The sequence below is a fragment of the Drosophila subpulchrella genome, unplaced genomic scaffold (genome assembly GCF_014743375.2).
Source record: "Drosophila subpulchrella strain 33 F10 #4 breed RU33 unplaced genomic scaffold, RU_Dsub_v1.1 Primary Assembly Seq354, whole genome shotgun sequence".
Classification (NCBI taxonomy): domain Eukaryota; kingdom Metazoa; phylum Arthropoda; class Insecta; order Diptera; family Drosophilidae; genus Drosophila; species Drosophila subpulchrella.
Window position 1 is genome coordinate 5,827,993 of NW_023665577.1, and position 25,670 is coordinate 5,853,662.

General features: G+C 37.8%; 1 protein-coding gene and 3 long non-coding RNA genes across 4 annotated transcripts; 2 read left to right on the top strand and 2 right to left on the bottom strand.

Annotated features, from left to right (window-relative positions):
• LOC119560728 lies at positions 1-14,731 on the bottom strand. The gene is made up of 3 exons (XR_005221038.1): positions 14,621-14,731; positions 1,075-1,130; positions 1-965 (listed from the first exon to the last, which is right to left on the bottom strand). It is a non-coding gene; the product is annotated as an uncharacterized LOC119560728 (long non-coding RNA).
• Positions 2,012-3,302, top strand: LOC119560725 (peptide tarsal-less AA). The gene has a single exon (XM_037874342.1). The coding sequence runs from the start codon at positions 2,803-2,805 to the stop codon at positions 2,899-2,901; it is 99 nt and encodes a 32-aa protein (XP_037730270.1). The 5' UTR covers positions 2,012-2,802; the 3' UTR covers positions 2,902-3,302.
• On the top strand, positions 12,719-24,580 carry LOC119560727. Its single transcript, XR_005221037.1, has 3 exons — positions 12,719-12,849; positions 17,912-17,946; positions 24,490-24,580. It is a non-coding gene; the product is annotated as an uncharacterized LOC119560727 (long non-coding RNA).
• On the bottom strand, positions 19,689-20,254 carry LOC119560726. The gene is made up of 2 exons (XR_005221035.1): positions 20,103-20,254; positions 19,689-20,029 (listed from the first exon to the last, which is right to left on the bottom strand). It is a non-coding gene; the product is annotated as an uncharacterized LOC119560726 (long non-coding RNA).
• Positions 24,581-25,670: the final 1,090 nt, after the last annotated feature.

Sequence of the window (25,670 nt, forward strand, 5' to 3'; positions counted from 1 at the left end):
CTTAAAACGTAATAAAATAGAACCAGTTGAAACGTGTTATTAGATTATCAAAACACATATCATATAATCAATAATTGACCATTACAATGAATTATCTTTAAAGTCATGACAAATAGTTGCCACTTAAAAATATTTTTCTCTATCCATCTAGAAATCGGAAAATATTGATAATATGAAGAGTTTGGATTGGTTTCGAGTGGGGGACGATTAGAGATTTTTTCAATTTTCAAGGTCTCGATTCAACTCATTGTAGGCCCTAAGTCCCCTTCCTTTAACAAGCCCGTGCCAAGGACTGTGGCGATCATCTTTCACCATCTCAATCTCGAAGGGAGTCCCGATTCCGGCCCGTGCCAAAGGGTTGCATCCCCCGCTCGTGCCGAGCAGCCGTCCTTCAGTCGAATATTTTGTACCCTGCCGGAAGTCCCACTGGCACTCCCGGCTGCCTCGCTTGTTTTCGAGTTTTTTACGTCGTTGTAATAAAACGAAAGGATTTATATTTCCTATTGTGCGGCAGATGACACACCTTGTAATCGGCCTTCTGTTGGCCCCGCCAGCTGACTTGGACACGGAGCAATTTTTGGGTTAAAAATATGGGAAAAATCGAGACGTTCTGCGACACCTCGGTGCAGTATCTCATTTTTTGTCGCATCTCGGCGGTCCTTTGTGAGTGGACCTGCCTCCGGTGTCGCATTTCGCGGAAGCACCCGTCGGTGGGTCGGCCTGCTGACTCATGCCGAGCGTTTATCCTTTTTATGAGTCGGCAGTTGCGGCTTAAGCCTTTTGAGCCGCTTTCAGCCCGGCTTAGGCTACCACAAATGTCACGTAAAGTGGGCAGTGCCGTCGCGCCGCCGGCTCAAAGACCATTAATTTGGGACTTATGCCACATAAGGATATTAGCATTTTGGCAAGGATCCTTAGCGTCTTTGTTTGACCAAGCGGCGACAGCAGTAATCTTCGGTTAACATCTATATTTGCTCGTTTTTCGGAAATGTGGGTAAAGGGAATGTTCAATGGCACATTATATTTAATGAAGATTAGGCAAAGGTTTATTTATCAACTTGTCTTTATATATACCTTTTAAAAGAACTACACTGTGTCAAATATGCGATGTTGTTCAAGTATATAGTCATCTGAAATTAAAAATATTAAAATAGGTAGATTGTAAGGTTATAAAATTTGATTTTCCATCTTCTGTAAGTTCCTCTTAAAAAATATATCTGAAATATCACAACACATTCCTTAATCTTTTTTTTTTCAATTTTTGGAATAAATTCATAGGTGTTTAACACAAATATTAAGAAATGCCATTTATATAAAAGTTAAAAGCCTAGTTTGACTTATAGAGATTTAGAAAAGATTTGCCTATGGGAACTTCTACGAATGTTATTTGGATATTTGTGATTCTTATTCTTGTTCTTAAAACAAATAATATTTACTTTTATATTTTTATATTTAAAGATTTATCTGAATTTAGGAAAGAGAGTTCATTAGTTAGAACTCTTCGTTTTTGGGTGTATTTGGCCGAGACTAAGCGAATTTGGCCGGGAGATATACCTCAATTAGGCCTCAAAAGAAGGTGGAGTCTGCTGTCTTAGGATCACAGATCGGGAAGCGAAGGACCAATGGAATTCCAGGATAGTTCCTACCTGGGTTCCCCCGACACACACACACGCACCCAGGAGCCTCACACACGGGCACCTCACACACGCACACTCACCTGGACGTGCGAGCATAACGAGGGCACTCGATCAGAAACAGCTGTTTCGTGAATGAAATCCAGGTGGGTGTGAGCAGAGCGAGAGCGAGAGCGAGAGAGCGCGCTCTACCTGGAAATGAATGAAAACACGACCATCTCTCCACTCGCTCTCTCCCACTCGGCTAAGAGAGATGTGCCCATTAAGAGCGGCGCACCTGCCGTCTATCGCTCTCTTTTGCACTCGCTCCCGCTCTCAGAGCTCTCGACTGCGACGCCGGCAGCGCCGTCGAGCCGGCCGAGCATTTAAGCTTACGACTTGACGAAAATCAAATCAAAAGATCGACAACATTCGACGAGTGCAGATCACCAGCTCACCAGCTCAAAACATCTGAAATATCAGACAGCCAGAGAACTAAACTCGCAAAGTCCGCAGATTTTCACGAAAACCCACCAAGATTTTCCGTGTCGTTTTCCAAAAAATAAAAACAATTCATCAGCATATTAATAAACAATAAAATTACTTAAGTGTCAGTGACTTTTGAACACAGAAAAAACACACCCAAACGTGACTGTATAATCAGCCAAGAAACCCAACAACTGGTGGTGATAATAAAAGAACTTACAACAACAGCGACGAGAACCAGTATAAAGTTCAATATCGCGTTGATTCAAATTAAACAAAGGAGAATCGACAGCAGCAGCAGGAACAACAAAAAGCCAGCTCGGTTTTGTCATTCAAGTATTTTTGGTCAATACACGGCATACGAAATGGCAGCCTACTTGGACCCCACTGGCCAGTACTAAAGCAGCTATCCAGAGATATTGTTAAGCAACTTTAAAGACTCGCAATAAATCAAAGATCTTCGCCATGGCCGCCTATCTGGATCCCACTGGTCAGTACTGAAGAAGAAGGAGCATACGTATATCTTGAGTTCCCATCCAAAAGTTATCAAGAAAAGTATCAAAATGTCGCTCGACTTGGACCCCACTGGCACCTACTAAGGATCCATCAAAGGAAACCCCTTTAGCCAAGCAAACAGGGCTAAATATTGCAAGAGATACTATCATATCTTCAAGAAAAACCCCCAAAAACAGATCTATACAACATGCTGGACCCCACTGGAACCTATCGGCGACCCCGCGACTCGCAAGACAGCCGCCAAAAGAGGCGACAGGACTGTCTGGATCCCACCGGGCAGTACTGATCGATCCAATTCCCCGACTGGAGAGCCCCATAACGCCCGTGCCTTATCCAAAAATTCTGGGCATGATTGGGGGAGCGCGCTGGTTGCGCGTTCGAGGCCGCGAGGAGACTTCCAGCTGCCGGCGCAGGAGAAAGCTGGGGATTCCCCGGCAGACCCCTGCGATGCGAACTTTTGTATTTATGTAGTTTTTTCGTAGCCTACCAATACCTATTACATTAATTATTTATTATTACCATACTATTTAAATTAAATATTGTTCATTGCTGTTCACAAAACACCGAAGCGCACACATACATATCCTATATCCTATATTGTATCACACATACACCATATATGTTATATATATATTCATATACACTGGTAATTGTTTCTTCAAATTGGAAAAGATTACGCAAAGAGTATTACGTTTAGTGTCATATTTCCCGAGCAAATCTTCGTTTGTTTAAATTATTAATTTTATTTATTGCCAACGATTTGTAATGTTTTTTGCGCTCGCTGAGAGCCAGGAAAATCATTCGGAGCGAGAAATTTTGTTTAGATCTTAAGCGTATTAAGCTATTTATATGTTTACACCTGCGACCAACATCCAGACACCCCATACACACACCTCTCACACCCATAAAGATATAATATTAAAAGAAAATCATATTTAAAACTGAAAATTTCGATGGCATTTTTCACTCCTTACTGGGGCTTTTCACTGGGTCTTATGTATCTCATCGATGGACCAGCGCCCAGCACAAAATTGTCGCATTAAATTACAAGATTTTCCAGATACACAGATACCCACACACACACTGGCACAAAACACTGGGGGCTCTGCCGCGGACAAATTGCTGCCGGGGGAGCATAAAATATGATATTCCAAACGGCCAGCGCATATTTGATGAATCTGTGGGCATTAATTAATGTCACTGGGCGGTCGCCGACGGACAAGCGGCCTGGAAATGATCAATAAAATGGAAAACCCCACCCCGAGGGGGGAACAAAATAAACGCATTTCCCAATGCAAAAATAATATCCAGACAATCAAAAGAGAAAATCTCGAGCGGGCAATGCTGATGCGGAAGTAAAAGTTCAATGTTCGTTTGTGCTCCACAAGTGATTAGGTCAATAATAGCACACCAGAAGCAACAGCAACAACAGTCGAGAACTGGGGATTCTCGGCGAGAGAGCGAGATTTCCACTTAAGAGAGCCGGAGCTTTTCACGCTCTCTGCCAGCAGGTTTTTCCAGCAGGAAGTCCCCAGAGAGCTTCACACGCGCCGAGAGAGAGAGCGGAAAACTGCGAGAAAAGAGAGTCTATTAATAGACACGCGCGCACATTAGCTTTTCAGTATGAAGTTCAGGGAAATCCACTCGGAGCGAACAGCTGATCGCCGATCGCCAAGGTTGCTGCGCCGCCGGCGCTGATGACGTCGCCTAACGGAAAGCTTTCCCAGACATTCAGCGATCAGCGATTCGCATTGAAAACCCAATTGAGCGATCATATCAGCCCGTGGGATCCCATTCGATATGATCCGAGAGATACCAGATCTTCCCAGGAACCCATACACGCTTTGACCCAGATAACTTGTCGTCGGTGATATGAATGAATATCGCTTTCAGCCACAGACTTAAAGCCAACTCATAACGCCGAAAAAACAGACAAGCTGAGACAGCTCAGAAAGTTGGGCGAATCCCCAAATACCCTTTAAAAGAATAGAGGTTCTTTAAAAAGATACTTCAAAATATAATAGGAAAGTTAAGAAATAGGATCTAAGGAACGGATCCACAAAGTTAGCTAATACTGTCATTACAATTAATTTATTAAACCATGTATCTAGATTTTAAAGTGTTATAAGGGGGTATATTCTCAAAGTTCATTTATGTTTAAAATTATATGTGACTAAGTAATAGTAACAGACTGACTGATGAAAGCTATTCGAACTTATTGTAACTGGGAACCAGTTCAGATCTATGACTAAGAAAATGGCAACTTCAGTTCCCAGTAATGAAATATTTTAAGTAAGGCTTTTGTTTTTAGCTTATAAGTTATTCAATGTATTTTTTAGGAACATTCCAGAAAAACTGCAACTCTAGTAGGGGGAGATTACTCAGAACTTTCCGTCCCCCGAAATCATGTAAATGATATAATGCATATGATAAAATTTCCCCAAGAAGATGGTAGAGCAAAGCTGGTGTTTGATCTCTCTTTTGTTCATACTTTCCTCCGTTTGAAGTGTGAATTCTGGGAATAAGTGATCCAAAAGAGTATCCACACAAAAGCAAAAGGCCAAAAACCGATTCGGCATAACCGCAAGCAGAACTTTCTAAGTGAAAGTTGGCCGGGCATGGAGCTACTAGAAAATACTGTCAGTGCCTGTGACTCTTCGCCCGACTTTTAGTCAGTCACTCGGAGTGCGACGGGATGACAGCCCCCTTCAGTACCGCCCCCGGATCCACCCCAGTACGCAGCTCCGTCCCACGAGACCCACACACAGATACTCACACACACACGGACGTATAACTTGACCTACATTTGTGCAAGACAATAACAACGAAAAAAAGCAACAAAATACACACACAAAACAAAATTTATACACAACGCTGTGAGAAATGAAAAAAAAAGAAAAGGCAAGAAATTTCCAACGGTACATGAGCTGCTGGCCGGGTCTGAATCAATGTTTATATATGAATCGGCAGGGCTTCGGACTCCGAATCGGAATCACAGGCCCCTCTCTCTGGGCTTTTTTTTAATTTTTCTGAAAATATTATTATCGTAAAATTGATTTCATTGAAGTTGAAGTCGAGTCGCCGTTGTTGCCATCTTTGTCATCGTATCGGTTTGGTCGAGTATATCGCTTTCTGGTACACCCCGCTTATGTATTTTGATAATTAGGCGAAAGGTGAATGAACCCATTGGCTCGATGCCGCTGCTCCGCGTTCAATTTACACATTTTGGTATTTTGGTAAAAGAAATCGAGTCAGAGTCGGCAGACTGCAGCCCGTGGCTCGGCGGTTCCGCGTTGGAAAACGCTAGAAGACACCACAAATAGAAAGCGACAGTGGATGTCAAATCAATCTGGGACAAAGACAGCTCTCTGGATGACTCGATTTGGTTTGGTCAACCATCTAGGTCTTCATTAGGATTTTTTACTATCGCAGAATTCGAATTTTGTTTATTTTAATAGGAGTACTAAAGTAGATACACACTTTGGAAAATAACCAATTTCTCGGAGACTCACCCAAGTAACTTAAGTTAAATAACATATATTTTAATAAAATTAAGATCTTATGTAAAAAAAGGGTTTAAAGCTTAAAAAGTATTTGAGTCTCGTTTCTATAGGTAAACCGTAAAAGCACTATTTAAAATCATACGAAAATTCAGTAACTTTATATGCTACTCCCCTTGATCTTGTAATATAAATCCGAATAAAACTTAAAAATATACACTTTTCGGAGAAAATGTTAAAAATTTTATATAACTCCTAAAAAATATTATAAAATGTGGCTTAGAAACAATGTAAAAATTGTGATAATGTTTTGGAAAAATCTATAAATAAAATTCTGTTGGAACCGGGCAATAGGTCCTTATAAGGAAAGAAATATTTCTAACATTCAGAGAAAAAATTTAGAAATTGCAAAAAATTCATATTCGCAACTCAGGCAGGAAATTGTGGCGATCCATTTTCCCCAATAGATTTTTCCAGATTTTCCTGTCACAATCTGGAAACTTCGCAGTCCCCCAGATCACCACCAACAATTGCATTCGAATAAAATCCCCGAACAGCTCCATAAAAGCTGCTCTTTCAATGGCTTTTTTTCCTGGGCTGAACAACAACTGAAACCGAAAGATAAACAACAAACAGCACTCTCACTGCTTTTGGGGCAACTCGAGGCGAAGAGGTCAATGACTTGGTCCAATTTCCAGAAGATTGTCTCCGTCGCAGCGGGCAGAGCATCTGCTTTCCGTTCGATCGTGAGTTGTTTTCAGTGTAAACAACGGCACCCCAATGAAGACGACAACGTCAAGAGCAAAGAAACGCGCAGTCCGCCAGCGAAAACAAATTCAATTCACTTTCTATTCCAATGAAAAATCGCTCAAAGCTCTAGCGGCGTCTCGGAAAAAAACACACAAAATATCAACAACAGTAACAACGAAAGTGGTAGACCAACACCACAACTTTGGTCTTGGTCTTGGTCATACAATCCATTGATCTTCAGTCGCTTTCAAGTGGGGTAAACAACGGAGCACGCCTCATCAACAGCAGCAACATCTACGACAACGATTGGTACACTGAAAATAAATCTGTGGCCTGTTTGCACTTGATATTTGTTAACAGGGGTCTTAAATTGGTATTATAAAATAATAAAAATATATAAAATTAACCAAAATAATAGATCCTACATCCTCGAATTGTTAATTTTATCATAGACATAGTTACTCTCACAAAAAGAAAATACTCACAAATTGCCATTTTATGGTAGTTTTACTATTAAAGTAGAAAAAAGCAACAATAAAAAAACATCTCCATTTTGAATGGATGCGTATCTTATTTTACAGTTACTTAAATATCCGTACTGGTCAATTTTACCCATACAAATTTTTTGTTTGTTTGAATGTCCTTTTCTGGCAAATTGAATATTATAATACTTAGCTAATATACCGATGATAACAATTGTAACTATTTGTTTATTATGCTAACTTTTGAAGTAATTATCAAAAAAATATTATTTTTAGTAAGTGTTTATCGTGTTAGGAATTGAAAAAGATTGGTTCTTAGAGATTTTATCTTAGAGTTTCTTAAAAAGTGTTCTTTTAATAAGTGTTTATTGTTTTAGAAACTTAAATTGATGTATTCTTAGAAATGTTTTCTATATCCCCTGAAGTTTTATTCCAAATTAGTTGTGTACCATTTTTTCCAGTGCACCATTTGAAAGCGACTCCAAAACTAACGTTTGATGTTGTTGTCTTTTTTGGCCTTAACGGTTTCCGTTTTTTGTGTGTTGGTTGTTGTTTGTTTGTTCAGCCAGCAGCCACATTTGTTGTTGTCGTTTCATTTGAATATCTAGTGAAAATTTCACCCAGACAAGTGCCTTTTGTTATATATTCAGTTTCAGTTTCATCTCTCTGGGTACCTTAAAAACAATATGAGAGTTTCTCCTAATTTGCAAATATCTTTTTCTTTCCTTGCTTTTATTTTTTGGCAAAGCCAACACATAAAAAGAGAGAAGTAAAATATTTAAAATATTTTTGAACTTGTTTTCGCATAGTTTTAAGACGATTCACGTGTCAAATCTTACAGTTCGGCTTAATCTGGCATTAGTCATGGAGTGGATTGTATTTGATTCACCACAGGGCGTATGCGCAATATGCAGGCGAAATGGGTCGCATGTCTTTAAAAGCAACATGAGGCATTGGTGCGAATGGGGGTTTCGGCTTTTCCCAGTACTCAAGGCAGACTTTGGCCCAGGGCCAACAAGAACCCAGGACTTAATAGGCCAACAGGCCAAAATATGCACCAAGAGGCACGTACGTTGGATGGTAAAAAAAAGGAAAATATAAAAAAATTAAAAAAATGGTAAGAGGTGGAAAAGCGCAGAATGAAAAGTGAAAAGTTTGTCAGCGGCAAAAGAGGCAGTCGCGTTGAATGTCTTGGACTTGGTTTTGCCAATTGCAAATTACGTGCCATAAAAGCCAGGCAAACTGACGTTTGGTGTGGGCCGTTTTACCCTCTCCTTTTCAAAGCCCATTCCCATTTCCAATCCCAAGCCCATTCCATGTCCCACTCCCCCTGGCGAACTCACCCACTCACTTGGCCACTTTCACGTCTAATGCCAAAACACGTTGCAATTTTCATTGCTTGGCACTGACTTTAGGCTTGTTGGCCAAGTCCAAGTTAACCGATTGCGCAGCCCCAGCCGTTTCGCGAAAATACATATCTATAATATTGTTTTGTGTACTTAGTTGCTTAGTTTGCAGCCACTATCAGTGACGTCAGCAGGGGGAGGCAGCAGCACCTGTGCAAACCCGGCGACTTGGCAAATAAGTTGCGTAACTCGAGTCAGTCTCAGCATCTCTACTCACGCTACTCTGCGAACCGCCCACTAGCAGCTAGATTGTGTAATAAGCACATGACAATTAATTAATAGCACCCAAACCCGAACGCACGCGCCTACGGCCCGTAAAATCAAACAGAAATAGCTTCGAAAGCAGCCAAGTACGCCGTTTTTGCGACAATTCAATTAAAAACCTATTACACATTGTTTTTGGCAACGCGAAGCCCTTGAATGGGGTATACCGAATTTCAGCTGGTCAAACAAAAAATATATCTTTAATAGTTTCAGATACTGCAAAGCTCAACAATGGAGAACACGTGGAGAATTTGAGTGCACAGGGATTTATTTTTAAGCAACCAATTAATTTATATTTCTGAATTTTATGCTAATTTATTTAATCTTTACAAATTGGTAATGCAAATATTTTTCGCAATAGCTACGGACATTAATTAAATATTTAATAATGGCTCATTATCGTGTAAGCACTATTAAAAACTATATATGAGTTTATAAATCCGAAACAGAACTTAAAGCTTATAATGGATATAGGAAAACCTAAAAGCAACCTGGTAAATAATGGATTAAATGAAACATTTGATGAAAACTATATTATAACTTCTATGAAAGAATGTTTAGCTAAAATATTATTAATATGTTTTTAATACATTTTCCCTAATTAACACTGTTACAAGCCTTAAGAGCAATAAAAATTCGACGTGCCGAAGGTGTTGGATTATTCATAATTGTTTTATATGTAAAACTATCGAAGTATTTGGCCAAAACAGACAGAAAGAGCTCTCGAGTTTGGAGCTCCCCAGACGGCAAACGAAACGTGAGCTGGCCAAAACACACACACTTTTACCAAAAGCTGGCTACCTGTGTGTTTGTACACCTGTCAGGTGAGACTCTTGTATGCTTTTGTTTTTCCCTTTAATTTTTTTGGGCCCGAAGCTGAAACCAATCCATCTAGCGCCTCCTCTATCAGCATAACAATTAAGCTTAAATACTTTTTGCTTACTGACTGGCCCCAAAATGGGATTATTCACACTTGATTAGAGGCATGTGAAAATGTATTTTTGGTTTTTTTCTTTTGGTAGAGCTACAACCTGCACGGGGCTATCAGAATTCATTCAAAATTTAAGATACAATCCAGAAGAACGAGATACGATGGGCTACGTGACAATATTTTATGAGGCAGTGGAGGAAATAAAATGCAGATCAAAGAAGACGAAAGAAGTTTCGTTGTAAATGTAAATGTGTTTTCGATCTTTAAAAATAGGTCTTGAGATACTAATCTGTAAGATACTTCCAAGCTTAAAGATACAAGTGTATTTTTCGAGTGAGCTTTCAATGCATTTTTCGGTTGGCTTTGACCAAAAATATTTCCCTTTCCTGTGGCCACATAAAAAATAAATTCAAATAGACGCAACAAATAAAAATAAAACATAAATAAATACACACACACAAGCGCACTGAGAGAGGGAAAGAGACGGGTAGAGAGAGAGCCAGCATAGCAACATACAACAAAAATAAGTTCATTGAACTATTTGTGAGCTTTTTCGGTGTGTGTGCCTGTAAAGGTGTGTATCTGTGTTTCTTTAGTTTTATTCGTGGATTATGGTATCATAGCACATAGCTTCTTCTTCGAAAGGTTTTCGTCTGCTTCTTCCTGACCATTTTTTCTTTTTTTCATTTTTTTGTTTGAGGTGTCATGTGCTTCTTTTGGGTCTTGGATTTCGGCCTTTGTTTGCCGGCATTCGATGGTAATGTAAACTTTTATAAAGAAATTAAAATTGATAGCAACACACAATTGTGATTAATCATAAGTGGCCAGGGAGTTGGCCCTTTTCTTGTTCCACACACTTTCAGCCCAGTCATTGTCCATCCAGGAATGCCCGAAAAAAACCCAGCCCATATTAACCCATTATTTGCAATCCGCACTTTAGTCGCGACATTTAATTCCCCGTAAAAAAGGGGTGCGACCTTGGGCTCAGCAGGTGAGAAGCGAAGCACATTAAAAGCAAGTCCTCTGTATAAATTGAAATTTAAATTAAATCTCGAACAATACAACGGCGAGCATTACGATTGAAAGTATTCCTATCACACATTAAACAGAGCAAAACTCGTCTGCTTGCTGGCAAACAGAATGCACTTAATTAACTCGCTTCGAAATACATTTCTGTGTCGATTGTGTTTTATTTTTTGGAACAAACGAACAATGTCAGTATCCCAATAGTCTTGGGACCATGCCAGACGATCGCTGGCACATTAGTCTTATTGTTATTATATTTCTTTGTTGCACAGATTAGCACCAATTAATTACTTTATCGTATTTTAAGCGAAACAAGTATTTTACTTTGTTTATTGTTATATCTCTCTGGGTGCTTTTTGGACAGAAATACACCCAAAACCGGAATATGACGTTAACGGGGGGAGTTGAAGCCGATTACATGGGAATATTTTGGAGCTGTGTGATCTAGTTAGCGATCAAAGGCGAGCCAATTATAATAAAATACAAATAAATATTTATCACCAATTAGCAGGTTAAAGTAATTTGTTTAAATTATTACATGCATATGTTTACCGGTTTATGCTAATCACTTAATATAAAAGGGTATTATATTTTTATTTGGATAAATTAATTGATTAATTTAAAAATGTATAGGGACTACCACACAGTTCATATTAATATTTATGTAACGATCTTTATAAGAAACATTTTAAACTTATTGGTAAATCCATAATTATTTAAAGTAGTATTTAAGAAAGTTCAGAAATGGTTAGGGATTAGCATTTAGCTCAAATTAATATTTTTGTAAAGATTTTTAATAGAAATATTAGAATCTTATTGTGCAATCCATACTTATTGTTTTATTTTGTCAAAATTTGCTTACATAATATATATAATATTTATAAAATGTATGATTTATTACTTCCTCTACAGAAGTCACTTATTTTGCATTACAAAAGTTCACGATCGCGAACTGCACGAAAATATAGAATGGCATTCACCCCATTTATGGCATGTGTCGCATTAAAAGTTTGGCTTTTGCATAAACCAGATCAATAACCATACAAATGGCTCTAAGGCGTTTAATGCACAAAATGCGCCACAGTCTGTGGATCCCTCCAGCCCCCGAACCGAAATACACCCCAGCAGTCCAATTGCCACCTACGGCGAGTAACGCCGATTGCTGACAACATAAATAAATAATTAATAAATTAGAATAAGACGAGGAACACCGGGCACATGAGCCAGTTTACGCGACAGAACTCGTGCCACACTCGACTCAAAGCCAAGTTCAATATCAAATAACACGCGCTATGCTCGAGCTTGAGATCAGTCAGCTCAATGATCGTATCATATCGTATGGGATCGTATCGGATCGAATTGAATCGAATCGAATCGGCTGGGAAAATACGCCTAGTCATAGTTACACACGCACACACCAGATCATAGCCCAGATCTGATGGAGAACAGGAAGCATTACGGAGATAAAAACGCCATAAAAGCCGATTCGCAATAAATCAAAATTAGCAGCATACAACTTTGGGCCAAAACACACGCCCTTTGGCCGCGGCCGAAACCCCCTCGCCCCGTCCCGCTCGCTCTCCCCTCCCCCGCTGCATCTGTCTCGCTCTGTCGCTAAGTGCAGGTTGCAATCAATGCCGTAATAGCAACAACAACAGCAATAACAACTTCCGTATTTCATGCGCTGTAATTTAGCTCAAGTAACAAAATGCAAAGCCAAACTAAATGTTGACGGTGACGCGACACGACGCGAAAGTTTAAGCTGAGAGCGGACAGTTGCACAGCGAAAAAAAATGGGTTAAAAGTGCAGTTCCAGTCGATTGGGGATATTACAAGGAAATTAACTTGAAATCATACCAATTTTATTCGAATTCGGTAAGCCCATTTCCATTTCCCATGTATAAGTACTATATATATATATATATATATTAGTATATATACACTATAGTATCTGGTATACTATAGTATAATATATTGTAAGCCATCATCATCAAAGTTGTATAAATAAATAGTTAAGATTAAAAATAATACCGATCTTCGAATACCCAGTAAAAATGTGTCTGATAAATGTAGTTGTGCGATCAAAGACGATATCGTATAATATAGTAAAGAAAGAATCTTTTTGTGGAGGTTCATCTTCAAAATTATACAAATAAATAGTTAAGGCTAAAAATAATCCGATTCGAGATTGTAAGTTCTTGGCATATCCAGTTAAAATGTCTCTGAAATATGTAGCTAAAAAGCCTGGTTAGTTTTATATGTTCTTTAGATGGATTTATATAACCTGATTATATGTAACCTGCTTAAGAGCCCGTTCTTCCATTTTCATATATAGTACTTCTTGAAAACTTAATCTCTAAATAATTAAACATGTAATGTTCCACTACAACTTATTGTATCGTTAGTATCCTTTTAATACTATACTTTCCTCAAACTTCTTTATAATATTTTAAAAGTACCTTTTATTATTTTTATTTGGCTTACAATAATAATAGTAGTACTTTGACCATATACTTTTTTTCCGTCTGCCATCTGTAAGTCGAATCGACTGCCAAGTGCCAGCTGTGAACTGCAATCCAATATTTGCAATGTGCGAGCTGGCTAGCCGAAAGGCGACTCCCAGCACGTCTGCATTCGATGATTTGCTTCGATTTCGTGTTTACATACAAATTGACATAATTTGTTTATAAATGTTTAATGATCGGCTGGTGACCAGGCCCAGACGCAGATTGTTTACCACTTACAATTGTGCAAATACACAAATATACAAAGCGAAAAAGAACATGCTAATGCAGATATCATAATGCGAAATACACTTGTGACATTTGATGCCATAAATTAAAATACTTTATGCACTCCAAGACACACACAATTGTTCAACATCATTCCAGGCAGTTTATAAATAGGTGATATTTATTAATTGAACCGAACGCCAGCTCAATAATTAGATTTATTTACAAGTCTAACTTGTTGGCAGCAGCCGACAAACAAAAAGCGAAAACCAAATCACATAAATAAAAGCCCATGAAATTCCCAAATCCAGAAAATCGTGCGATTAAAACTGGATATGCATATCCTTAACTTTTTTTAATACGGATTTTAATTATTGTAGAGATGTTGAAATTATCGAATGGATTGCATAACACCCGAATCATCAGCCAGAACAAGAAGAAATCAAATGCGCAGTCGGGAACGTTGGGAGAAAAAATAAAGGAATACTAAAGGGGAAAAAATTAATTAACATATTTTTATATTAAGTTGTCTTGACGAAAGCCATCCGAGCGTTGTCATATAATTAAGGGATTTATGTACGCAACAGCATTAACGTTCGTAGATAATAACAGTGTCTATTTAAAAGAACTTTATTTTGAGACTGGGGTACGTAAATAGGTAAATTGGGGAGAAACGTCATGGTTCTTAGAACTTCAAACTAATTCCTCTCAAGAATTTGGAAAGCTTATATAAAAGAGGGGCTTTTGAAGATAATATTGAAGCTACAATAGTTTTAGACAGTAAGCTGAATAATGATATAAAAATAGGGGCTTATAGAAGTCTTGCTTTAAAATAAATATCGTCTATATAATATGATATTAAATAGTAAATACAAATAAAAGTAAATAATAAAAATGGAAAATATAACACAGACCTTTAAATAACTTAACACAAATGATAAGACAATTGAATCATTTACGTAAAGATTCGGCACACTTTCCAAAAGTTCTGGTCTCGCCCCTCCAAATACGTATTTATACACTCCACAAGCGGCTTATGGGCGGTTCGAAATCAAAATCGAAAACCCAACCCAGTCGCGTTCCAACTGACGCAAATGAAGGCACCATAAATTGTATATATATCAGCGGTATATCGAAATCGACCCCCGGGCAATACGTGTACATAAGTGCATTATTAGCGCTTTCATGGAATTGGAAATGGAAATGTCAAATGGGCGCTGGATACAGAGTGCGTAGAAATAATAGACTGCCGACTGCGACTGCGACTGTCGACTATTGGCCAAAGTCGAGTAGATCGGTCTCTCTGACATATTGGCGTATATAGCCGCCCGGCCATTACAATTATTATTACATATTAACATTTGTAGCATTCTTACATACTTAATACATTATTACAGTAATTTAATAACATGTTCTCATGGTCAACCTGCTGTTCTGGCCGATCTGGCCGCTCTGGAGTGCCAAGTGGATTCCATGGATTGCCCATGCCCAGTATCAACCCGCTGCATATTTTAAAGAGCCGCCACCGCCAGCGATTACATTGTAGTTAAGATCTGAGAGCCAAGAACCAACAACAACGGGAGGTCATAATGAACGACACTTTACGGGCATTACGCTCTAGCTCCATTGATGGCTCAATGGGGTTCCGTTCCCGGTCAAATCGAATCAAATCGCAGAAACAGATACCGATACCGATTCAGATACAGATACAAACATCAAATATCACGATTTTCAGCTGTCACCCTGAGCTGCCTTAGATGCGGATGCGGACATTTGAGATTGGTTCGGTTCGGTTTGGGACTGCGACTGTGACTGCGACTGCGACTGCCCCGTGGAAAGTGAAAATGCATCGGTCTAATTATAACACGTGATATCATCGGACGCGCATGATTTATGCGCAACTGCACCAGATCCGGCAACAACAATCGCCCAGAACCTGATTGGATTGTCTTGGATTGCGCACCTCCGCCCCGGGAGATAGCCCATGGGTGGAGCTCATAGCTCAAGTTCAATGTGGAAGCGGCTAATCCGAGCTGCCAGACAAGGCGAACCCTTGAAAATGGAAGCGCCTCAATCGCCATCTAATGCAGGGAGAAAAAATCTATTATCTGGGGTTAAATGCGAAGTTAAGTTATAGTTTTTTCCAATAAAAAATATGAATCCTAACTAAATAACAAGGGAGTTCTTAAATGCAATTTTGGACTGTAGTTTTCCAAGGTAAATAAAATTTTAGATTATAGTTTTCCAAAGTAAATACATGGATCTTAACCAAATATCAAAGGATCTCTGTGATTTTTTAAAACCAACGAACTCTTCATGAAAAATGGAAAAATGTTGAAAAAACTAACTGAATTCTAGTTAAAGTATAAAAACTATATACATATATGCTACTATATACTACTATTATGCTACTATATACTATATGACGCCAAAAAAATACGATGTTAATAAATTTTTTAATAAGTTTTAAAGTTGTTCTCTACGAATCTTCACATTTAAACTTATATTTTTCGAACTTAAGGTGTTATAAGGATAAATTAGAAAACATGTTCCTTTTTCTCGCCGTGTAGGGGGCCTCCATCATCCACCCGATACGCCTCTGGACACCCAAAACCGCAAACCTCGACGTGCAAATGTCTATGCAAATGCGGCACCCTCGGCACTTGGCGCCCCCTCACCTTCGAATCGGCGGCTTTTGCACAAACAATTCCATTTCGCTTTTAATTTCTTCGCGCAGCGTTTTTTCGTGTGTGTTTGTCAACTAAATTGGGTCTAGCTTATGCGGTTTTTATGAATCTGACCTTAGTCATGATCATGAAATGCTCTGGGCCGATCCACTAGGCCGGACTGGGCTGCAATTAGGGCATGAATGGGGAAGCTCAGTGCCAGTTACCCACTGAAAAAAGGGGCTGGTGATTGGATAACGAGAGCAGGAGATTGGGGTGATTGCATGAGATGAATTCAAATGGTGACCATAGTTTGTTAATATAAGAACTTGGCACAGAAAAAGGTTCTTAGCATTAAACATAGCATAATAATTTTAAGCTACCTTCTATATTTACATAATTCACTTAAAAGAAACATCATAACCTATCCGAAAAATATACATTTTACATTAAAACTGAACTTGAAAGTGAAAAACGTAATACAAGAACATGTCACAGAAAAAGGTTCTTTACATTTAAAATTGCATAAGAATTTAAAAATTTGTTAGAAGAATCATCATAATCTTTCCGATAAATATATTTTTCAACTTATAAATGTACTTGAAAGTGAAAAACGTAATGTAGAAACTTGGTACAAAAATAGGTTCTTAGCATTAAACACTGTGTAATAATTTTAAGCTACAAATTATATATACTTAATTCACTAAAAGTAATCAACCTAATCTTTCCAATAAATATACAAGGGTGGTCAAAAGTATTTTCACAAAAAAAAAGTTAAATATATTCATAATTTTAACTTACATCTTGTTAACTTTGGCATCAATGGAAAGGTAATTTAAATGCCGTTTGAATGATACAATACATTTCTTAACACATTCAGTACTTATTGAAAAGGACGAATTTGTGTGAAAATGTCCTTTTTGAACTTTTTTCCTCGACTTGGAAACTTAAATTTTTTGATGCAAAAAGTTTCTTCAAACAAAAATAATAGTAACTGCAAAAAGAATTTTTCAAAAATCATTTTGCTTATATTTTTTATGATTTTTTATAGGTGACACTGTCGGAAAAAATTTGTATGAAAAAGAGAAAATTATGGCTAAAATGCATGTTTTTAAGCATTTTCAAAAAATCATAAAAAATATAAGCAAAACGATTTTTGAAAAATTCTTTTTGCAGTTACTATTATTTTTGTTTGAAGAAACTTTTTGCATCAAAAAATTTAAGTTTTCAAGTCGAAGAAAAAAGTTCAAAAAGGACATTTTCACACAAATTCGTCCTTTTCAATAAGTTCTGAATGTGTTAAGAAATGTATTGTAACATTCAAACGGCATTTAAATTACCTTTCCATTGATGCCAAAGTAAACAAGATGTAAGTTCAAATTATGAATATATTTAACTTTTTTTTTGTGAAAATACTTTTGACCACCCTTGTATATTTCCAATTGAAGCTGCACTTGAAAGTGAAAAACGTAACAATTTAATATACTTACTTTTAATTGAATTTACTTTGTAAATTCCAATAAGCCTTTATCTTTTTAGGAAAACTACAAGGGATGACACAAATGGCTTTAAAGGTAATTTAATGCGAATGTTTCACCCCGCAGTGACTTGACAGAAGCTAACGAACCTAAATCTTATTTGATTGACTGAGTAGAGTTCCCAAACTGGCGTTCTAGGCCCGACACGTGATACCAATACATGAAATGAACCCCAAAACGGCCGACTATTGACACATTTGCTCGGCTTCAAACAAGCTCTGAATCAAGTTCAAAGTCAAACTAATTATCAGCAATCTAGCTAATCAATAAAAACGCCAGCGAGCACACATAGCCAAATACCCCCGAGCGGCAAACGCCCAAAAAACATGAAACATGTTTGGTTTAAGTTTGGGCTTATACTTAGTTGTATCTTTTTTCGTTACCCCAGTCAAACTACTTACACCAACTGACTACAAAAGCCCAAACAACACACATAAATGCAAATAAATAATTAAAAGCAAATACAGCAGCGGCAAATCAACGCGACCAGTAATATTTTGGCAGGGAACTTGTTTAATTTGCATAAAGCCGCACAAATAAAAACGATGCAATTAAAAAGGCGCGCGCGTAGATCCAGTCAGCTGATGATGGGTTCGGATTGGCTGGAGTTGTGTTTTGTGGGGGAAAATATGGCCAAAAAGGGGGCATGGGGGATGGGATCGTATCGGATCGGATCGACAACTGGAGCCGGCAGCCGGGTAAATTTAAATACATTTTTATATGCACTTTGTTGACTCTTTTCGCCTCGCCGCTGTTTAATATTGCTCGGAATTCAGGAATCGGAATCCGCCGTCGCGAAACTAGTTCGTCGCAGAATTAGTGCAGTAAATATACAAAAAAAATCGAAAAAAAATATTGTATAAAAATATGCACGCCTGTGTGCGAGATAAATATGTACGTACTACTAAAATGAGCTTTATTTAGCGTGTTCTATTGAAAGGACAATAAACTCTCGGCGAAACGTCAAGGTCAACCACATCGCATTAGAAGACTGCGATCGATTCTTATTCGGGTCGCTTTAGACATCTGTATTTGGGTTCTAAATTCAGCTCAACTCGACTGATTTGGGTATGCAAATTGCACCAGAACTGACAACTGATCATCCCTGCTGGGGCATCATTAATAATATCTCATTCAGAGCAATCCGAAAATAGTTTCAGTATAAGTCGGTATTGAAATACATAACAATCTTTCTAAGGCAAACTGCCGTTTGTGTATTAATTTTGATGTATTTATTTATGATCCTGAAGATAGCATTTACAAATAATATTAATTAACTTTGTAAGAATTGAGGGTTGATTATTTTATACAACAGAATAATACGTAGAAGACAGATTCTGAAGTGACTACTTAAATTACTTCCGAATCCGAAAATAGTCCAGGGTAAGTATATATATATGTATATGTAAATATAAAATAATCTTCCAAAGGCAACTTGCATTTTTATATTTATTTTCCTATATTTGTATATGCTCCTGAATATGGCATTTAAAAATAACATAAATTAACTTTGTAAGAATCGCAATTTAGTCTCGTTAGACAAGCACAGATTAATACAATGGCAACATATTCTAAAGTGTTTATTGTTTTAATTTACTTCCGAATCCAAAAATTGCTTCACGGCAAGTGGACTTTGATTTTTGGCAAGTTGTCAATTTTTATATTTCTTTTGCTATACTTTATGCTACTGAATCTAGCATTTAAAAGTAATTTAAATTTACTAAGGAATGGAAAATTTGTTTTTTTAAACCACAGAATCTAAATAAAAGGCAATCGAATTGGAAGCAATTACTTCGTTTTTATTTAGTCCCAAATTACTTCCATGTGGTTCACGAATATTAGATGGATGGTAGGTGTAATTTCGAGCGTTTTCAGGATGGATCAGGATGGGTAGTATTCAACCCTTCCAGGGGATCCCCAACGATCTGGCCTAACAGCAGGGATATCCACAGTAGCAGCCGCCACAGGGTCCACAGGCATAGCATGGCCCGCAGACATTGGGTCCATAGCAGGGTCCACATCCTCCGCCGCAGGGTCCACAGCACGGTCCGCACGGCCCACAGCAGGGTCCACAGCAAGGTCCACAGGGTCCGCAGCACATGATTAATCCGTAAAAGTTCTAAAGAAAAACAATCACCATATTTAAAATTTAAAAATTTTTTTGGTTTGAAATTTTAACACTTTTTACTCACATTGAACCGAACAAAAAGAAATAATTTGAGACTACACAACAAATTTGGATGTGTTCAGGCCGAAAGGACAAATAAGAATGATACAGAATGGGAAAACCAGGGGAATATCGGTTTTAAAAGTGTGACAGTCGAAGCTTTGGTTGCTTTATAAATTGTTTTAGATCATAACTTCGGCTTATAAGTTATAGGATATCACTTTAAAATCTAAAGTTAAATCCAATAAAATGTAAGTATTTAAGATTATATAAACATAAAATCTTCAGTCAGTTCATCATACCTTTTTAAACTAGTTGGATAATAAATTGCTTCTGAGTCTTTTCTTTTCGCGCCACAAAACTGATTTTACAACTAGAGGTCACTATTTTCCCGGATCATAACTTGGATTTATATTGTAAAATTTTTTTGTTAAATTAAAACAATTTTCTTTTTTCAGAATGCTTAATATATATTAAAATTCTTCAGGAAGTTCATCATACCTTTTAAAACTAGTTGGAAATAACATGTCTATGAATATTTTATTTTCACGCCACAAAACCGATTCTACAACGGGAGGTCACTATTTTTCCAGTGCATTGTGACACATAAAATGAGTAAATGAGATTTAAATTTTTGTTTTCTTGCCGGATCATGTGTTCATTGCACCCGGGTGAAGTTCGAATCGCTGCCGGTTCTCAAGTCGAGTTCTGCGCTGCACTTTTGTTTACTCTTGATTTTGTCGTACTTTTTGATTAAGTGCATGGCGCATTGCCGATTGTCGTCGGAGTCGGAATCGGAATCGGAGTCGCAGAATGGAGAATCGGGGCTGAACGGGTATACTATATATGCCAGTGTATATGAAGTTCATTATCTGACCGAAGAGCCGTGTTGTTGTTTTCCAGCCGCACCGAGCCAAGAGTGTCGCATTGAAAGAGGTCAATCACCAGCGTCGCGATTGCGCCTTGGATGTCACCGGTGTAATTGAGTGCAATTTATTTTATTTGCTAACGATTTTACGATTCTACGATATCGGTTAATTAACTTAGCTCCCAAAAAGCAGGAAGCAAACTAGCTGACAGAGTTTACCAGTCCAGTCTCCGAATGGAACCCCGTTCACATGGGCCAAAGTAACTATATGCTATATGCTTATACAATGATTTGGTATTTGTGCATGACTGACTCAGCCGGAGCATTCGGGCAGAAAAGTATGGGTTGCAAATAAAAAGCGCATAATAGGCGTTTAAATGCAATTTTCTCGGCAAAATGGTCGGGCGAAATATCAAAAATTCGAATTATATGTTTTGCAGCATGTTGATTAGAATGAAATATGTGTGCGAGCGGAGGGTCGACCGACCACCAGAAGCAAAAACCCCGCCGACAAGCCGCACAGCACAGAAGTCCTCTCCTTCTAGCAGAAATATTTGGGTAGCATCCCGCATTCGATGAGACGGACAAGTCCAGCTCAAAGTCGGACTGCTTGTTCTTTTTCAGCACGGAGAAAAAACGGTTTTTTATCGTAAGCCCCCTAGAAATCTAAAAAAAACATATTATATCACTCACCATATGAAAGTAAAAGGGGTATAGGTATCACAGGTATTTTTTTTAAGATCTAAATTGTAATTTTATATAACAAAATATTGTTATAAACATTAAACTCCAATAAAAGATTTATCTTAGACGAGTTTGTTCAAATAATTATATTAAGAGTCTAGGTGACATGATACCAAATAAGTTATAACTCCGGAATGAGTCCAAACTTCGCTTTGATTTCTTTCTGTGTGGGCTTTTGCTTTTTTTTTGCTCTTGATGGATGGAACTCTGGTCAATAATTTTGTGAGGGTGCCGCCAAAAGGGCAGCAGACGCTGCTCTAACTTAGTTTTTTCTTTCATATTTGGTCTTTGATGGTCTTTGTTTGAAATAGATTATTGGCAATACATATGTATACAAATATTTTTATTTCGTCTGGCGACGAGAGTTCAAGGATTTTTATTGGGTTCAGTGAACCAAATGTTCCTCCGGCCGGAAATATCGAATTCGCTTTAATTATGGCCCCTCGCGCAACTTATTAATATAAGTTTGATGAAAAGTGAAACACAATGGGCACACACAGATGTCATCATCGGCTGGAAAGCGCTGAATAGTGCCGTCAATGGCCCAAGGAAATCAATATCCGCCTGTCGTAAGTGTGCGCCCTAATGACTTGGGGCGTGGCACTCCAAGGGCCAAAGGTGAAGCGGCAGAAGGGGTGAAAGGTGAGTTCGGGTAACCCGAGTAGCCGACGAAAGTGAAGAAAGCACGTGTCGCCCCCTAAAAAGGGGCAGCTGATTCCTTGAAAAGGAAAAGTGAAGCGCAGATCTTCAGAATCCAAGATCAACATAGATCCAAGGGATATAATTGGATTTATCCTGCAATTTGTTATGATTGTTAAGATTTTAATACAGAAGGTCTTCTAAAAATGATCTAATAGTTCAATCAGTTTCAATGAATGTATATCCGTGTGGCGTTTAAGTGCGCCAAATGACTTGTGGACGTTCCAATTCAAGAAACCGAAGGGTTGAAAGGGTCTAAAATAAATTGGAACCTGAGGAAGTGAAGAAATCGGGAGTTCTAGGCACGTGCCGCCCCTTAAAAAAGGATTCAGCTGTCTTGAAAAAGGAAAGTGATCGAAACGCAGCCCTATAGCGATCCGAATTCAGATCGAAATCAGGGGATTGGGAGTCTGAAGTTCTGATTGATCGTGCGACACGGGATGCGGATGAGGCTACCAGGAATTCCTAAGAAAATGGCACAAACACAAAAAACGCAGCACGCAAAAAAAGAGTGGAATACAATATAATAATAATAAGGAGCAAGGCAGCCAAGAGCTCGTATTATTTAATTTGGAACTGGGCCGTTCTGTTTTTGTTCTTGTTTTTTCTTGGCCCGGTATCAATGAATCGAAATGAAATAAAATGAAATGCGAATGCGAATGTCTCGATCGCGTGCGGCAACATTTTCACAGATTTCAGATTTTGAGTTTTGAGCTTTTTGCTCTGGATTCTGATTCTACGTTTTGATTTGTGCCTCCTTTTGATCGTGCCACGTTTTTTTTTAACGATTGAGTGTAATATCGGGGGTTGTATCTTCTGTTTAGGCTATAAATGGTATATTAATACATACTTCTGTTTAACCCTTGAATGCCGGAGGGGGTGTTTTAGATATTAGTCCGACTATTGCATTATGGGTTCGATTAAGAAAAGTGTGTCATCTTCTGTAAGAAGTTCAAAAAATCTTATTCGTCTATACTTTGTTATTACATTTTTCTGTCCTTAAAAATGCCATTAATATTATTGTTTAAAAAACAAAATATATAATCCATTTTATTTAAGTTTAACAGTATTTTTGTTGGTTACATTTATCTCGAATCCCTTTACGAATTCAGTAAGGCTCTAGGGTTAATTCTCCATTTTGTTGCCAAATATTTCTGCCAATGCGATTATTTCTCATGTTTTTTTCCCTCAGTCAGTTGATGACTAATACGCATGCAAGTTCCGCGAAAAACCCATCCCCCGCGCCCCCTTGCATTCCACAAATAGTTGCCTGCCAAATTGCAACTCAATTATAAATTGCAAAGGGGAAAATAAAAAATAAAAGGCAAAGAAACCGAAAAGCGAAGCCGAAACCAAAGCCAAGAAAAGGCCCAAAAGAGTCGCAGTGTAAAATTGTAGCTTAGGCAGCGGCAAAAACTGCTAATTTAACTGCTAGTTTCGCATGCTAACACACACACAGGCACTAAAACGAGCTGAAAAACATCAATGGAAATGCCATGAAAATGCAGGTTGAGCTCTGGAAAATCCATGAAATGTGCGAGTACGGGGAAAATCTTCCGCGTTTGTGTAATGCAGGAAGATTTTGCATGATGTTTGCTTTTGTACTCGCTTTACATTTTCCCGGACTGCTTCCACAGATATACCTAAGTATGTGCAAACACGTATGGCTATATGCATGTTGGTTTGGTACATTTATTACACTAACGTACACTGGGAGAAATGTGGCATAAAGTTGAAGAAAATAAAAAAAACATAGGCGTATAATTATTTTGTTAAGCACCTTAGGTAAACAATTTTACTCCACATTTAAGTCTTTTTCATGAAACTATAAGTCCTACTATCAAACTTTAAAAAATGTTTAGCTAAGTTCGCAAATAACTGTAGTTTTTCTATTTTCAAGCCAAAAAATCCTTGAGAAGAAAAAGTATCTTGACCGTTTTGTATTCTGAACATTTTTTAAATAAATACAAATCTAAAAATAGTTTAATGGATAAGTCTCAAATTTAACAGGAAATGGGAAAAATTCACTTCTACATTTATAACTTTTATATACAAATCACAAAAAATCTAAAATTTACTTTGTTATTAATTATTGTTACAGCCCCAGTTTTTTCAGTGCACGTATGTACTAGCGTCCTGCCAATTTTCAATTGGATTTCCAAAAGGCGCCGAAATAATTGCGGATACCCTGGACAATCCGAAAGAATCGACTGGTCGAAACTGCTGGAAAATGGCGGTAAATCGTTTACATTAATTTCTCCCACGGATGGGAGATCTCAGATCCGAGAGCGAAAGCACCAGCTCCGTTTGAAAGAAAGCAGGTGAGAGCGGCGACCGCTCGTAAAGAGCTCAAAACATGACACCCCAGATGCGCCCGCTCCTTGGGAGGAGGGGGTGGAGGGGGAGGTGGGCGGAAGGGGGAGGGGACAGCGTGCGAAAGTGAAATCGAACCTTCGCTGCCGGCGTTTGCGCTTTTAGCCAGCAACAAAAACAACGAAGCCGGGCCGGTTTCAAAGTTTACGAGGGGCGCGATTGCACAGTGTTCCAAATTCCATTTAATTGGATTTCATTTTCCATCACATACAGGAGATGGTATTTTTATTAAAGCCAAGGCTATTAAATAACTTCAACAAAATTTTAAAGTTTAAGAAAAGGTTAAGAGTTTTTTTTTTTATTACATACAGGCGTTGGAATTTTTCTATACCCATAGAAATAAAAAAACTTTATTTCATTTTTAAAAATAATAACAAAAATGCAATTGTAAAAGGTTTAATTAAATGTTACCTTTTTCTGTTTAAAAAAAACTTTTGGCTACCTTTAAAAATATAGACAAAATTTTAAAATTACTTACTTTAATATAAGTGTCTGAATAGTAATTCATTTTTGATAGTTTAAGAATTATAGAAACGTGTGCCTTTGTTAAAGTTCTTGTCTATATTTAAAAATAGAATACATGTATAACAAAATTAAATATGACTTTTTTAAGCATTAACAACAAGATAATATTTGTAAAACTTGTATGGCTCTTATATCCCTAAATTTTATATGGCTCTTTTTAAAATATTTATACTATAGAAATCCAGTTCAGTCATATCGAAATAATTTATCATGAAGCACTGTGAGCCGGAGACCCAACTTTGAAGAAGTGAAGAGTGCGACGGGCGCCGCTGCTGCCTTCAATTAATAATAACAAAAATACGAATTGTAAAAGTTTCGCATTTATTTTTACATACGGTGAATGAAAATCCGTTTCGGTTTTAATTTTGGCTCCTCGCAGGCAGC

Bases quoted from the DNA above. Each gene is read 5' to 3' on its own strand.
- LOC119560725 (XM_037874342.1), top strand. From the start codon at position 2,803: ATGCTGGACCCCACTGGAACCTATCGGCGACCCCGCGACTCGCAAGAC.